This window comes from Trachypithecus francoisi, unplaced genomic scaffold (genome assembly GCF_009764315.1).
Source record: "Trachypithecus francoisi isolate TF-2019V2 unplaced genomic scaffold, Tfra_2.0 Lachesis_group1, whole genome shotgun sequence".
In the NCBI taxonomy this organism is placed as follows: domain Eukaryota; kingdom Metazoa; phylum Chordata; class Mammalia; order Primates; family Cercopithecidae; genus Trachypithecus; species Trachypithecus francoisi.
In genome coordinates, this window is record NW_022681454.1 from 82,941,561 (window position 1) to 82,958,775 (window position 17,215).

The 17,215-nt window shown below is 40.8% G+C and overlaps 1 protein-coding gene across 3 annotated transcripts in view; it reads left to right on the forward strand.

Moving 5' to 3' along the window:
- The window catches only part of TEC (tec protein tyrosine kinase), a 140,149-nt gene that overhangs the window by 41,083 nt on the left and 81,851 nt on the right, over positions 1 to 17,215 (forward strand). For all 3 annotated transcript variants that reach the window (XM_033214741.1, XM_033214742.1, XM_033214740.1), the window contains exon 2: positions 8,043 to 8,228. In XM_033214741.1, coding sequence (XP_033070632.1) covers positions 8,091 to 8,228 — 138 coding nt within the window. In that variant the 5' untranslated portion in view covers positions 8,043 to 8,090. The remainder of the gene's footprint in view (positions 1 to 8,042; positions 8,229 to 17,215) is intronic.

Genomic DNA, 17,215 nt, shown 5'->3' on the forward strand with positions numbered 1-17,215 from the left:
GTCCTGCAATTCTATTGCCTAAATTAAAGCCTGGCTCTTATTCTTACATTGTGGTGTGTAAAATGTAGACAGTACTAGTACATACTTCAGAAGGTTGTTGAGAGAATGAAGTGATTCAATACATTGAAAGTGCTTAGTGGTTGTAACACAGTGCCAAGTAGTAAAAGTTTAATAATGAATATGATAATGATTTTTATTATTTTTCTGTGTGAATAGTAATTCTATAGGGATACTCTCTGATTCTCCTATAGTCTGCTTATTCCTCCTGATTTCACTGATCTTATCAAAGGTTGTTAGATTGACTTCCCAGGACAATGATGTTTACTTTTAGGAAAATCTACCCTCAGCTTCCTCCCCCATTTTGGTCGAGATTTCACAGCATTTAGCAGGTATTTCATAGTTTGTAGTTTGGGAGTAAAGGCTGTCTTTTTATTTCGTTGAAGATGGGATTCTCTTCCTCTGGTTTTTATGTTTTATTATTTAGGGCAGAAGAGTAGAACATATACCTTTCCACTGCTATTCTCCAATGATATTCTGATTCTCAGAGGGAATCATTTTCAGTTTTTCAAGCTTTTTCATCTCACTGTATCTTATTAAACAAAAATTATGGAAGGCCATTGTTTTGGACTGAGCTCCTGTACTAAGCCCCAACAAACCAGACCAAATAGAAATGAAGTCACTCATGCTAAATGCTGCATAATCAAACTGAAGCTTTAAGGGAGCAGGTAGATCCCCAAATAGACCATTTTTTTCCCTTGAAAACAGGAGATTACAGTCTACGTGAATCAGTGTAATAAGGAAGTCCCCTCTGTTTTAATCTTTACCAAAAAAAAGTAACCTGAAGTAACTTTATGTTACTAATCAGCTTTTTTCCCCCTATTGTTCTGTTTCCTTGTTCCCACCTTATAAAATCCATAGTTCTGCCCTGGTCTGTTTTACAGAATAGAGGCTAACCTGACTCATGAATTGTGAGTAAAAGTCACTTTTACTAAATTTGTCGTAATTTTGTCTCTTGACAGTCTCTAAGTAACATGCTTTACATTGCTACTTCTTGTGTTTTAAATTGTAGATACTATTTATTGGTTTTCTCCTCCTCCTCCTCTACCTTTTCCTCCTTCTCCTCCTACTACCATGGAGGAAATAGCTCTCTTTCATAATGTACTCCCGCACCCACACGGGAACATACTTCCTGCTCTCACACCCAATATATTTATATTAGTAGTAAGATTATCACTATTGTTTACCTGATTATGACGGTGTAGATGTTATTTGTAGCAGAACTCTGTAGCATACCTGTGATTATTTTTCCTTTTCTAAACAATTTTTTGTTTTCCCTTGGAATTATTTTATTTTTTAAAGTTGGCTAAATTTTACTAACTTATTATAAATCTTCTCCCCATGCATTCAGTTTCGTCTCCTAGAAGAATTATTTGGAAGAACCTCCTTACCTGATCTAGTTTGGACTAGTTGTACTCTCGACCAGCTGCTCAGTGTCGTTCATTTTGGGATTTCCCTTCAGCATCTATTGGGGGAGGGGTCCCTTTACCTCTTTCTTGTGTTGGAATGTTTGTTTCCTAAATTCTTGTGGTTTTTGCTGTTTTGGCTTCCTGCTTTGTTTTGGTATTTTGGCTACATCCCCAACTTGTTTTTTGAGAAAGGTGAACAAGAGATAAAATTGTTAAAGCCTTGTGCATATTTGAAAAACGTCTTTATTCTCCTGTCACTTCATTGGCACTTTGGCTGATTATAGAATTTTTGGTTAGAAATCACTTTCTTTCTGAGTTTTTCTTCATTGTCTTCTACTCTCTAGCATTACCCTTGATGATTACCATTCTGAATTTTGATCCTTTTTATGAAATTTACATTTAAGCTTGCTGAATATTTTGCTTATCCCCATAGTTGTGAAATTTTACAAGAAGTGCCTTAATTTGGTTATATTTCAATCTGAAAATAACCTTCAGTTTGAAATTTTCCTAAAAATTTTCTTTGATTGTTTTCTTACTCTTGTTTGCTTTCTCTTTCTGGAACTTCTGGTTTTTAGATGCTGAACTTTCTGGGTGAGTTCCGTAATTTCATTATGTTTTCTGTTTCTTAATTTTTAAATTTTATTTATTTATTTATTTTCTGGGGAGAGTTCTTCAATTTTATGTTCTAACCTTTCCATTGAGTTTTTAATTTCTGCTGTTTTATTTTTGATTTCTAATAGCTCCTCTTTTTTTTTTTTTTTGGCCCTCTATTTCTTATTTTGGCCACATCTTGACCTTGTTTCATGCATGTATATTCCCCTTAATTCTTTGATTTTATTTTTTTTTAACATTTTCTTTTTTTCTGCACAACTTTTGTTTCTTCCAACTTGCTTTTTTCGCATTTGTTCTTTGACCTTGGATTCCTATTATAATTTTTCCTCAATTGTCTGGTGATCCTTGGCTTCCTCTCATTTATCAGAGTGGGACTTTAAAAAGTCAGTTGAGCTGGGCGTGGTCATGTGCACCTGTAGTTTCAGCTACTTGGGGAGGCTGAGGCAGGGAGTTCACTTGTGCCCAGGAATTTGAGTCCAGCCTGGGTAACATAGCCAGACCTCTTCTTGTTAAAAAAAAAAAAAGAAAAAAGTGTCAATTGGAAGCTTCATGCATAGTAGTGGGGCCTTGCTAACTGTGGGCTTAACTATAGGGTAGTCTGGCTGTGCCATTTTTAGGGGGACACTTCTATGTCTGTGTCTTCAAGATTTTTCCCTTAGTCCAGTCCTGATGTCCTGGAGCCAGATGGAAGAAGACAGCTGAGTAGCCTCATCATTGTTATGTACACTTGTACAGTTTCACTTAAGCTCCTCCTTTTCAGTGTGATAATCCCAGCCACAACTGTACTTAGTCTCTCCCAGGATAGAGACCCTACATTTTATAGTCTTCAGAAATAAACCTCTAGTTTTCTCCCAGGGTTGAGGAGGGTGAGTCACCTAGATCTATATGGCATGGAAGTGGAGAGGATCGGGGACTGTGTTTCTTTCTTTTTTTTTTTAAATTATACTAAGTTCTAGGGTACATGTGCACAACATGCAGGTTTGTTACATATGTATACATCTGCCATGTTGGTGTGCTGCACCCATTAACTCGTCATTTACATTAGGTATATCTCCTAATGCTATCCATCCCTCCCCCCTCCCCCACCCGACAGGCTGTGGTGTGTCATGTTCCCCTTCCTGTGTCCAAGTGTTCTCATTGTTCAATTCCCACCTATGAGTGAGAACATGTGGTGTTCTTGCGATAGTTTGCTGAGAATGATGGTTTCCAAGAATAATGGTTTCCAGCTCCATCTATGTCCCTACAAAGGACACAAACTCATCCTTTTTTATGGCTGCATAGTATTCCATGGTGTGTATGTGCCACATTTTCTTAATCCAGTCTATCATTGATGGACATTTGGGTTGGTTCCAAGTCTTTGCTATTGTGAATAGTGCCGCAATAAACATACATGTGCATGTGTCTTTATAGCAGCATGATTTATAATCCTTTGGATATACACCCGGTAATGGGATGGCTGGCTCAAATGGTATTTCTAGTTCTAGATCCTTGAGGAATCGCCACACTGTCTTCCACAATGGTTGAACTAGTTTACAATCCCACCAACAGTGTAAAACTGTTCCTGTTTCTCCACATCCTCTCCAGCACCTGTTGTTTCCTGGCTTTTTAATGATTGCCATTCTAACTGGTGTGAGATGGTATCTCATTGTGGTTTTGATTTGCATTTCTCTGATGGCGAGTGATGATGAGTGTTTTTTTATGTGTCTGTTGGCTGCATAAATGTCTTCTTTTGCGAAGTGTCTGTTCATATCCTTTGCCCACTTTTTGATGGATTGTTTGTTTTTTCTTGTAAATTTGTCTGAGTTCTTTGTAGGTTCTGGATATTAGCCCTTTGTCAGATGAGTAGATTGCAAAAATTTTCTCCCATTCTGTAGGTTGCCTGTTCACTCTGATGGTAGTTTCTTTTGCTATGCAGAAGCTCTTTAGTTTAATTAGTTCCCATTTGTCAATTTTGGCTTTTGGTGCCAGGGGATTCTGTTTCTTAAACTGGTTTGCCAAAAATTCTTTTGCTTTAATCCCTTCTTCATCACCACTTCTAGAAATACCATATTCTGCTGATTCTTGAGCTATTTGGAGGTTTTGCAGAAGAAATTGAGTTGTTTCCAGGCTTCACCTCAGTGGGGCCTGCCACATATTTATTTGTTTTCCAGTTTCCAAAATTCTATTGTTTTTTCCTTTTTTTGTTTTCTGTTTCCTTGAGAGTCAGTTCCTTAACAACAACAACAGAACTGTTTTTAATGGAATTTCAGGAAGGAGCCAATGCAAAGTGTGCATTCAGCACTCCATCTTTGGCTGGAAGTGTACATGAGGAGACTTTTCCTTCATTTGTGTCTCTCTGAACTTTAGTAGTTTTCTTGGCCAGGACTTCCCATTGGCCAGTGAATTATAACAACAGTGGTGGACTTTAATTGTATGGGATAGAAGGGTAGGGAGAGCCCGTAAGTAGGAACTAGGAGACTTTTTTCTAGTCTTGGCTTGTGTGACCTTGAGTAAGCCATTTAACTTTTCCGAACTTCAGTTTCTTGAGGGAGATAGATTAGGTGGTGAACTAAGATTCCTTTCAACTTAAATGGTATGATTCTGTATAAGACAAGTAATTGCACATATAAGTCAGATAAGGTGATTTTTTTCTTTTTAGACAGAGTCTTGCCCTTTTGCTCAGACTGGAGTGCGATGGTGTGATCTTGGCTCACTGCAACTTCTGCCTCCCCAGTTTAAACGATTCTCCTGCCTCAGCCTCCCAAGTAGCTGGGACTACAGGCATCCGCCACCTCACCCAGCTAATTTTTATATTTTTAATAGAGATGGGGTTTTACCATTTTCACCAGGCTGGTCTTGAACCCTTGACCTCAAGTGATCCTCCTGCCTTGGCCTCCCAAAGTGCTGGGATTACAGGCATGATCCACCACACATGAACAGATAAGGTGATTTTTTCCCCAGGACATTCATCGTGAATGTTTCTTCTGCCCCGATGTTGAGACCTTTTGCTTCTAGAACTGCCTATGAGTCCCGCCCCATTTATCCTTGTGGGCCTTCCAAAAGTCTGCCTTCCATTTGTTAACAATGGTATTGCTCACTGTATTGGGAACTACATGTTTGCACATGGCCCGTTTATGAAAGCATTGCTTGCTTTTCCCTGGTATCCATTCTTATAAGTTGTCATTTTCACCCTTGAAAATGTGTTGCACAAAGATGAAAAGATAATTTCCAAAGAAATGGTACTTGCATTCTGACAGTTTCTTAGGAAAGAAGGATGGAGTGCCAAAATTTTAATATGGAATAAGGAAGACCAACTTCGATGCAAAAGGGGCAAGAGCTTTTCTGTGACTCCTTAGCTTAAGGTGGCTATTGGGTTAATTAGTTCTGTGATTTAGCTGCTACTGAGAGGCTACTGTAGACACTGGGAGTGGGATTAAGAGTTTCAAGAGCCCAGTGTCTTCCTTTAAGATAGTGGCTCTCAATTCTATCTGTACATGAAATCATGATGCCCGGGGCTCCTCCCCAGACCAACCGAATAAAAAAATCTGGAAGTGGAGCCTAGACATCTGTATTAAAATGAAATTCCCTAGGTGATTCTAATATACACTTAAGGTTGAGAACCATTCCTTAACAGCTAAGTGAGAATTAAAAATATGTACATTAATTGCTGTAGACATAGCAGAATATGATTAGCTCTATGATGAGTGACAGAAATTATGGCCCAGGAGTGGGAAGATTTTTAATTAATAGGAGTCATTAGGAGAGACAACATCAAGGAGGGGAATTTTGAGCTGGTATAGTCTTCATAGGTGGAAAGTAGAGAGTCCACTAGGCCAGGGAGTGAATGCTGTGAGGGGAATCTCTGGAGATTTGGAAGACTATTTTGATTGGAATATGGTGGAAGTAAAGATGGGCCGGTAGGCTGCAGCCAGAATGTGGACAGTCTCTAGTGTCAGACCAAGGAATTTTAGCTTTACTCTGCAGGTCGCAGGGAGACACTGAGGATTTCTGATGAGTAAAATGACAGTGCTGAATTTCTGAAGATTGATCCAATGGGAGTGATGGATAGGTAGTTTGAATAAAAGGAGGCAAGAACTTGAGGAAATGAAGACCAATTGGAAAGCTACTCTCATGGTCCAGATATGGGATTGTAATGCTCTGAGCGAGGAAAATAACCGTGCAATTAAAAATGATGATAAACATTTGTGTAGTGTTTTCATAGTCAGTTCTTGCCCATATCTCATTTAAACTTCACACTGACCTGTGGTCTTTCCTTACATACTTTATAAATGAAGGAACTGATGTTCAGAGTGAAGCTGTTATAAAGGAACCTTACAGAAAATGGAGGGGCCTGATTGGATGATGACCAATCAGTAATAGGAAATTAAAGGGTGCATTGGAGGTGTTGAATTGGGTATGAAGATGGTGGAATTCCTCAGTGGCTAACCCTGTCCAGTTACCGGCCGTGCTGTCAGAGAGCCACTTAATGCTGTTCATGTGACTCTTCTTGCCTCTGTCCTTTAGTATGCAGTTATTTATTTATTTATTTATTATTATTATTTTTTGAGACAGAGTTTTGCTCTTGTTGCCCAGGCTGGAGTGCAAGGTAGTGAGATCTCGGCTCGCTGAAACCTCCATCTCCCAGGTTCAAGCGATTCTCCTGCCTCAGCCTACCAAGTAGCTGGGATTGCAGGCGCCTGCCACCATGCCCAGCTAATTTTTTGTATTTTTAGTAGAGATGGGATTTCACCATGTTGGCCAGGCTGGTCTTGAACTCGTGACCTCAGGTGATTCACCCACCTCGGCCTCCCAAAGTGCTGGGATTACAGGCATAAGCCACCGCTCTCAGCCTATTCATTATTTTTTTTGAGACAAAGTCTTGCTCTGTCACCTAGGTTGGAGTGCAGTGGTGCTGTCTGGCTCACTCCAGGCTCCGCCTCCCGAGTTCAAGTGATTCTCTTGCCTCAGCCTCCTGAGTAGCTGGGATTACAGGCATGCGCCACCACGCCCAGCTAATTTTTGTCATTTTAGTAAAGACGAGGTTTTGCCATGTTGGCCAGGCTGCTCTTGAACTCCTCACCTCAAGTAATCTACCCAAAGTGCTGGGGTAACAGGCGTGAACTACTGTGCCCAGCCACAGTTACTTCTTTAAAGGCACGGTGGAGGCAAGCGAAGGAGCGGCTGTTATTAGTTCAACTTGTCTCAAATATTAATCTTCAGGCCTTTTTTTAAAATATCTTTGGGTTTTCAGATAGTTAAATAGTGTTGAATTTTAAAAGGCTTAGTCTAGGTATGGATAGCCTGGAGTTAGAGGGCTGAGACTTTCTTATCCAGGTGGACTCTGCCCTGAGCAGGTTAAGTATGACTGGTGGGTTTCCATTTCTCCTGTGGTGGAGACAGGAGCCATTGGGAAGATAACTCTGGAGCATGGTAGTGTAGACACCAGAGAACATCCCTGTGGCACTGGTAACTAGGATGCTTCATTGAGATTACATCCTTATCAGAGCTGGAGTATGAATCATATCCACCACTATGCTAATTCATTTTGTTCATGAGTCTGCTGTGTCTGTAAGGTTGTCTGTTTTGTGAACCAAGATCCTGAAGCAATTCAAATGCCAGTGTAAATCAGCCACGCAGTGGACGAAATGTGCTTTTCCATCTGAGATATTTGTTCCCTGCAATCAAACAGTAGGAGTGCACCAGAAAGCTAAGGGTAGGAGGAGGTAAAAAGGAATGAATCATCATCATGAAGAACCTTGATTAGATTTTTCCCATGAAATGATGAGACGTGGAGGAGCAGGATGGAGACTGGAAAAGGAGAGGAGGTTGAATTTTTGTGCCCCAGGCATTCTCAGTTCGGGCACAGAGATCAACACTCATCTGCTCCAGCAGGGGTGAGGGTGAAGCCAATTTTGGTAATTTGAAATGGCAACATCCATAGAAAATTAAACTGTCACATTTTAACTGTTTCTTTTTTCACTGTAGAATACTGGGATCTTCAGTGGCAGGAGAAGGAGTAATCAGAAGACGGAGATGAATTTTAACACTATTTTGGAGGAGATTCTTATTAAAAGATCACAGCAGAAAAAGAAGACATCGCCCTTAAACTACAAAGAGAGACTTTTTGTACTTACAAAGTCCATGCTAACCTACTATGAGGGTCGAGCAGAGGTAGGAGACAATCACGATTTACTTTGCTGCTTTCTGTGTGGATAACGATTTTATAATATTGCCTCCCTCTCCAATCTTATTGAAAATGCTTTGGGTTAATGAAGTAATGATTTATTATCATTTGGATTTGAAAGATGAAGTTTAGAATATAGATATAAATTAACAAATCTGTTAATTATAGGTTTATTATAATTTACCTACTGAATTAATCTATTAGATTACATTACTTTTAGATCCTCATGGAATTTGTAAGGTGTATTGTACATATGGCTCTCTCCTGTAAACAGGCTATTATGTATCAAAGTCTTCTTTAGCAAATATAAATTGTATCCATGTCCATTGCCTTATATGAATATTTCTTCATTATTAAGTAGAAGTTACTTAAAACTGGTTAGTGATTTGGTGGACTCAACACGTTATCGAAGTTGACCTGAAGCAGAGTTTTTAAACATTCATTGTTTTTGTGATAAGTAGCTACTACAAAGTTCCCTTGATGGCAACAGGGAGAAAGCAGCTCACTAAAAAACCTGGCCAGTGAGCACATGGCACAGGCGAATGTATGGTTAGCACACTCCTGGCTTGTGGGTGGCTTAGCTTCTCCTTCCACCGCTAGATGAGGCCTTGAATGTGCAGTCACCTCTGGTTCTTTTGCTCCTGACATGTTGGGTGTGGCATTTGCTAGTACTGCCACGTACTGCCATCTCTGCTAGAAATATCCTTGGGTTCCAGGGAATGACCAGGGGCTGAGTTACCCATGGTTAACCGTATGCTGTTATGCAGTTGGTTTCAGTGGACTGTTGGTGATCCTGGTTTAGTTTTCTTTTCTTTCTTTTTTTTTTTTTTTTGTTTTGTTTTGTTTTTTGTTTTTTGAGACAGTGTCTTGCTCTGTTGCCAGGCTAGAGTACAGTGATATGATCTCAGCTCACAGTAACCTCCGTCTCCGGTTCAAGCAATTCTCCTGCCTCAGCCTCCTAAGTAGCTGGGATTTACAGGCACACGCCACCACACTTGGCTAATTTTTGTGTTTTTAGTAGAGATGGGGTTTCACCATATTGGCCAGGCTGGTCTTGAACTCCTGACCTCAAGTGATCTACCCACCTGGGCCTCCCAAACTGCTGGGATTACAGGCATGAGCCACCGCACCCGGCCCTGGTTTAGTTTTAATTCTGTTTTTTTTTTTTTTTTTCTAGAGTATTTTCCTCAGAAGTTGATTTAGTTGTATTTTTTTTCTCCCACTAATTTCTCTGTGGTTTGGTTTCCCCCATTTTAGATGGAATGGCATTGTGTCTCATGATGGTCCTCAACTCTTCATTTCTGCTGTGGCTTGTCATTGTGACCTGTGGTATTCTGCAGGTTCATGTAATTTAGGACCATACTCCTTTATCCTTAAGTGCCCCAAATGCTGAAAACCAAAACCTCAAAACTCTTAGTTACAAAACCTGTGTGTGTGTATATGTATGTGTATATGTGTGCAGAAATATTAATGTATTTGATTATGTGGAGCTGCCCTAGTCCCTGCTGGGACTATTATGTAATATATGGTATATGTGCTATATTTGCTTTGTTAAATCTAAAAAATTAAAAAATCCAAAAGTGTTTTGGACAAGGACTGTTACCAGAAATGTGAATTATTTTGAAACCTAAAACAGATTTTAAGGGAAACATTTACACATTTTTGCTATATGGTAATAATTTGTTATAATTTGATTTCAATATGTAGTTGACTCTTGAACAATGCAGGTTAGGGACACCAACACTCGTGCAGTCAAAAATCTGCATATAGCTTTTGACTGCCCCCAGACTTAACTACTGATAGCCTACTGTTGACTGGGAGTCTTACTGAGGACATGAACAGATCAATCTTCTGATTTCCATCTCCCTATCCCTGGAAGCTGCGATTCAAAAAAGAATGTGAGGGCCAGTCGTGGTGGCTCATGCCTGTAATCCAGCACTTTGGGAAGCTGAGGTGGGGGGATCACTTGAGGTCAGGAGTTCGAGATGAGCCTGGCCAACATGGTGAAACCCCGTCTCTACTAAACATACAAAAAAAAGTAGCTGGGCATGGTGGTGGGTGCCTGTAATCCCAGCTACTCTGGAGGCTGAGGCAGAAGAATTACTTGGAGCCAGGAAGCAGAGGTTGCAGGGAGCTGAGGTTGTACCCCTGCACTCCAGCCTGGGCAACAGAGCGAGACTCCCATCTAAAAAAGGAAAAATAAGAAAGAGAAAAAAAAGATGTGACATGAGAAATCTCTGCAAATCAACAGGTTTTTCAAAATAATTTTTGTTAAAAACTGTGACTCCAGAAGTAAATTAGAACCACAGGGGCCATTCAGGAATAAAATAGCCCTAGAGATATTTAGTTTTATTGTTCATAGTTCTCCTATTTTCAATAGAAAAACAATGAGGAGGCTATTGATTGATCTAGTAACTGTGATTTGTGGTTTCTTTGTGGCCACCAAGTGCCACTAATACTCTGTTAAAACTCTCAGTTCATAATGTCAGACAGAAGACATCCATCTTCTCCTTATTCCCTGGACAGCTTCTTCAACATGATGACAGCAAGCTTTTCTTGAAATTCTTCCTATTATGTAATAAACCTTTCTGTGCTTTTTGAAATATGCTGAAAATCCTATTCTAGATGACAAGAAATTCACTTAAACCATTTCCTCAGTCTAATTTTGTAAAACCTGTATTTCATTTTCTGCTGTGGGTCATTCTTTAGTTTGTCCTCCTTTCTCTCTGGTAGTTAGTTAATTCATGTATATTTCCTCATATTCCAATGAACTGAAAAAAGATCTTCCTGGAAGTTTATATTATTTGATCCTATTCAGGATAACACAGAGCACAGGACACTGGAGAAGTCATAAGTGATGTTGCTTTCTAGTCAGGGGGCTAAATGACACAGGGAACAGACCACCTGATGTTTCAGTGGAGGCTCTGTGGGATAATGAGATGGGAGCCAGGGAGGAGCAGTGCGGGAGTTTGATCAGGAAAAAGATCTACAAATAATAGTGAGAAAGAAAACGAGGAATCGATTTCTATAGGTTGAGATTTGAATTTAAAAAATTGAAGTAGTGTGTACATTTGCAACTATTGTTAGCTAAGAAATCAGGAATTTTTAGAATTGGACTTTGGAGCTCTTAATTTGGTTGGCTTTTTGTTTGTTGTACTGCCCAGCGTGGAAACTGGCAAATAACTTACAAAGTTGAAGGAATGGGGAAACTCACTGTGCCAGGGATCCCAACTCCACCTGCACGTTCAGTGATTCACTGTGACAGCTCACAGGACTCAGCACTGAGTCATACTCATAACTATGATTTATTACAGCAAAAGGATACAAAGTAAAATCAGCAAAGGCAAAAGGCATGTGGGGCCAGGCGTAAGCTTCCAAGAATCTTATCCCAGTAGAGTCCCAGAGGATGTGCATAATTCCTCCAGCATCAAATTGTGACAATTGTGAAATGTCATGCTATTAGATACTCAGTGCCCGAGGATTTTGTTGGAGGCTGTGCCTAGTGTACCAAGGTTCCAGACTGCAGAAGGAAAGCAGGTCTTCAGCATGAACTACATTGTACAGTTTGGGTACAGTGAGCCACTTCATCAGTGTTGGGAATAGTGGAACCCTCTCAAAGTCCAAGTTCCAAGATGCACGGCAAGGATCAGCCTTGTAAACAGGCCTTTCTTGGGACAGCAGCCTCGAACCTGCTGTGTTAGCTCTTTTCTGCACATTAGTAGTAAAAATGATACAATCTATTGAGCACTAAGTACAAGTTAACCACTGTGCTAAGTACTTTACATGCATTATTTCCCTTATTTCTCAAAAAATTCTGTATTGAGTCTTGTTAGACTTAATTTCAAAATGCAGAAGTAAGGCTTAGAAAGATTAAAAACTTGCACAACATACAGCCTACAAGAGATTGCACACACCTTCCAGAAATTGCAGGTGTATTTCTTCAAAGCCTATCTTTGAAATAATCTTGATGTTTCAATGAAAATCTGAAAAAAAATTCTAAACATCTGAAGTTAGCGCTCCATAATACAGATAACATTTTATTGTAAAAGTTTTATGGATATTTTTATTTGTTACTTTCAATTATAACTTTTTAAAAAAAATTTTCTTTGTGATGGAAGAGAATTAACACTTGAGAGGGTTTTTGTCATGGATCTACCACTGTCTCATTGGACTTTATAAAATAATTTTCTCCAATCTATAGTTTAAAACATTTTTTTGCATATATATTGTCTTTATACTTTCTTCAAATTAATTTTTTTTTTTTTTTTTTTTGGGAGATGGAGTCTTGCTCTGTCGCCCAGACTAGAGTGCTGGAGTGCAGGGGCACTATCTCAGCTCACTGCAAGTTCTGCCTCCTGGGTTCACGCCATTCTCCTGCCTCAGCCTCCCCAGTAGCTGGGACTACAGGCGCCCGCCACTACACCCAGCTAAGTTTTTGTATTTTTTAGTAGAGATGGGGTTTCACTGTGTTAGCCAGGATGGTCTCGATCTCCTGACCTCATGATCCGCCCGCCTCGGCCTCCCAGGGTGCTGGGATTACAGGCATGTGCCACTGCGCCCAGCCCAAATTAATTTTTAAATTTATAATTGACACATAATATCTTTTCACACTCTTAACTCCTCTGTTTCATCAGCATTTCAACCCCAACACACATTGGATCTGTTACCAGTTACTATTGTATCGGTCAGCATTCTCCAGAGAAACTGAACCAAAAGAATATATATAGGATACTGTGTATGTATATGTATGTGTATGTGTGTATGTATGTACATAAAAGGAGATACATTGTGAGGAATTGGCTCACACAATTGTGGAGGCCAAGAAGTTCCACAATCTGTTCTCTACAAGCTGGAGGCCCAGGAAAGCTGGTGATACAGTTCAGTCTGAGTCTGAAGGCCTGAGAACCATGACAGCCAATGCTGTGAATCCCAGTCTGAGGACAGGAGATGATGAGATGGGATGTTTCAGCCCAAGTAGTGAGGCAGGAAGAAAGGGGTGAATTCCTCTTTCCTTACCTTTTGTTCTCGTCAGGGTGGGATGATGCCTGCTCACAGTGGGGAGGTCAGTTTGCTTCCTGAGTCCACAGATTCAAACGCTGATCTCACTAGGAAACACTCTCACAGACACACTCAGAAGCAATGTTTAATCTGGTTACCCCATGGCCCATTCAAGTTGACACATAAAATTAAGCATCATATTGGTGAATTCTCTCTATTTCAGGCTTATTGCAGCTCCCAACCCCAGTTTTAGGTGGATTACTGCCCTACTTGATCCAATTTCTGGATCTTCATCTTTCATCTGCAAAACGCATAGCTTCTCTAGGATCAAGTTAACATTCCTTAGTCTGGAAGACAAGGTACCTGATGCAATTTTTTCTTCTTCTCTTCTTCCTCCTCTCCTGGCTATGTCTCCTACTTACAGTTGCTCTTTCACATTGTGCCTTTGCTAATACTCTTCAATTTATTTGGAGTGACATACTCCTCTGCTTGCCTGCCAGGATCCATCTATCCAGCCACTGTCTATTTTATCTATCAAAAATTTGTTGAGTGCCTGGGGAACACTTACCTGTCTTTTCTAACATAGTTCAATCCCCATCTTCTCAGAAGCCTTTTCTCTCTTCCCCTGCCCAAAGTAGAATGGATCCTCCTCCCCTTTGTGCTCTGTACACATTTTTGTTATGGTGTCTTGACTACCTGACTATGTACATATCTGTGTTACCTACTGGATTTTAAGCTCCCGTGATAGTGTAATATAATAAGAAATATACATTTTGGCAAGTCCCTTTCAGCCATAGCTATGTTTGTGTTAATGAGGTGACTTTTGGAAAGTAATAGGTGACTTTAGGATGGGGGAACTTGTTGCCAGGGGAGCCAAACACATGATTAGAGGATCGGAACTTTCAGCCCCACCCTCCAACCTTTAGGGAGGGCAGAAGCACCAGAGGTTGAGCTAATAATCATTTATAGCCAAAGATTTAATCAATCATGCTTACGTAGTGAAGCCTCCATAAAAACCCTAACTGAAGGGGTTCATAGCGCTTCCAGATTCGTGAACAAGAATGTGTGCATGTGCTAGAGGATGGTTGGATTAGTTGGTTCTCACACTGCTAATAAAGACATACCCGAGACTGGGTAATTTACAAAGAAAAGAGGTTTAAGTGACTCACAGTTCAGCATAGTTGGGGAGGCCTCAGGAAACTTACAATGGTAGCGGAAGGGGAAGCAAACACATACCTTTTCCCATGGGGGCAGCAAGGAGAAGTGCTGAGCAAAGAGGGAAAAGCCCCTTATAAAACCATTAGATCTTGTGAGAACTCACCCACTATCAGGAGAACAGCAGCATGGGGGTAACCGCCCCCAGGATTCAATTACGTCTCACTGGGTCCCTCCCACAACACGTTGGGGATTATGGGAACTACAATTCAAGATGATATTTGGGTGCAGACACAGCCAAACCATATAAGTGGTATAACCCAAACTCCATGGAGACAGAAGCTCCTGTGCTTGGGACTCTTCTGGACCTCACCCTGTGTATCTCTTCATCCTGTTGTTCATTTGTATCCTTTAAAATATCCTTGTAATAAGTTGGTAATAGTAAGTACACTTTCCTTGTGTTCTGTGATTTGTCCCAGCAAATTCTTGAACCCAAGGAGGGGGTTGTGGGAACCTCCATATGTAGCCAAGTCAGACAGAAGTTGTGGTAACCTGGGGATCCACTACTTGTGATTGACATCTGAAGTGGAGGGCAGTATTCCGGAAGTGATCCTTTAGTCTGTAGGGTTTGTCTTAATTCTGAGCAGTTAGTGTCGGAATTGAGTTAAATTGTAGGACACTCAATTGGAGTGTGCCAAGAGTTGGAGAGTTGGCTGGTGTGGATACCCCACCCCCTGCCACACATTTGGTGTCAGAAGTGCTGAGGGAGTATAGAAGAAGTATTTTTCTTTTCTTTTTAGCTGTGTGTTAGTCCATTTGTATTGCTATAAAGAAATACTTGAGGCTGGGTAATTTATAAATAAAAGAGGTTTATTTAGCTCACTGTTCTGCATGCTGTACAAATCACATGGTGCCAGCATCTGCTTCTGATGGGGCCTTAGGAAACTTACAATCATGATGGAAGGCAAAGGGGACCTGGTGTATCACATGATGAAGCAAGCAAGAGAGATGCAATGCTCTTTTAAAACAACCAGGTCTCACGTGAACTCAGAGTGAGAACCCATTCATTAACATCTAGGAGGGCACCAGGCCATTCATGAGGGATCTGCCCCCTATGACCCAAACCACCTCCCACTAGGTCCACTTCCAACAATGGGGATTATATTTTAGCATGAGATTTGGAAGGGACAAATCGCCAAACCATATCAAGCTCTTTGAGGGCAGGGTTCATATCCATCTTTGTATTTCTGTGGGCCTAGGGCAGAGTGAGTACTCAGAACATGTTGCATGGCTGGATACACTGGATATCCTAGAGATGGGGAGATGGGGAGACCTCAATCCCAAATGTATTTAGGATTGAGGTCTCCCCATCTCCCCATCTCTAGGATAAATTTAGGATTTATGTACGTTGTGAACCATGACATAAATGTATGTTGTAAACCATGACAATCAGAAAGGTTGTCATACTGCTAATAGGTAGAAGAATTAGAATTCAAACCTTGATATTCTGACTCTTAAGTTCAGTGCTCTTCCCAAAATGCCACAGGTGCCTTGCAGGGTCCAGCCCTATGGGGCATAGCGGGTGTTCTCCCTGTGTGCAGAGACGTGAGATTGTAATAAATAAAGGCACAAGACAAAGAGATAAGGAAAAAGCAGCTGGGCCCAGGGGACCACTACCATTAAGACGCGGAGACTGGGAGTGGCCGCAAACAGCTGGGCTCACTGATATTTATTGCACACAAGACAAGGGGGCTGAGTAAGGAAGGTGAATCTTCTAAGTGATTGACAAGGTGAAGCAAGTCACCTGATTACAGGATAGCGGGCCCTTCCCTTTTAGGTAGCCAAAGCAGAGAGAGAGAGAAGGCAGCATACGTTAGTGTTTTCTTTTCTGCACTTATAAGAAAGATCAAAGACTTTAAGACTTTCACTATTTCTTCTACTGCTATCTACTATGAACTTCAAAGAGGAACCAGGAGTACAGGAGGACCATGAAAAGTGGACAAGGAGCATGACCATTGAAGCACAGCACCACAGGGAGGGGTTTAGGCCTCCGGATGAGTGCGGGCAGGCCTGGATAGTATCCAGCCTTCCACAAGAAGCTGGTGGAGCAGAGTGTTCCCTGACTCCTCCAAGGAAAGGAGACTTCCTTTTGCAGTCTGCTAAGTAACAGGTGCCTTCCCAGACACTGGCATTACCGCTTGACCAAGGAACCCTCAAGTGACCCTTATGCAGGTGTGACAGAAGACTCACCCCTTGCCTTCTAGGTCACTTCTCACAATGTCCCTTCAGCACCTGACCCTATACCCACCGGTTATTCCTAGGTTATATTAGTAATGCAACAAAGAGTAATATTAAAAGCTAATGATTAATAATGTTTATAGTAATGATTGATAATTGTTCATGATCCTCTCTATATCTAATTTGTATTATAACTATTCTTATTCTAACTATTTTCTTTATTACACTGAAGCAGTTTGTGCCTTCAGTCTCTTGCCTCGGCACCTAGGTAATCCTCCGCCCACAGTGCCTCTCTTGTTTAATCTGGTTGTACCGAAATTGAGCATTCTCTTGTTATGAGATGCTTGAAACTTTAATCTTTTACCTAGGTTAACAAACATGATGGTGGAGGCAGGCAATCACTTACAAGTATGATGACATGAGTCTCTTAAACACCCTGGGAAATCTCTCATCTGTATAGGCTCTCCTGGGTCATATTGGATTTTTCTTGACCAGTCCTGGGAACCTGGAGACTTAGTGATATAGGGATAAGAGTCTGTTGAGGTTCTGAGATGATCTGATGTTTCTCCCTTAGTTATATCTG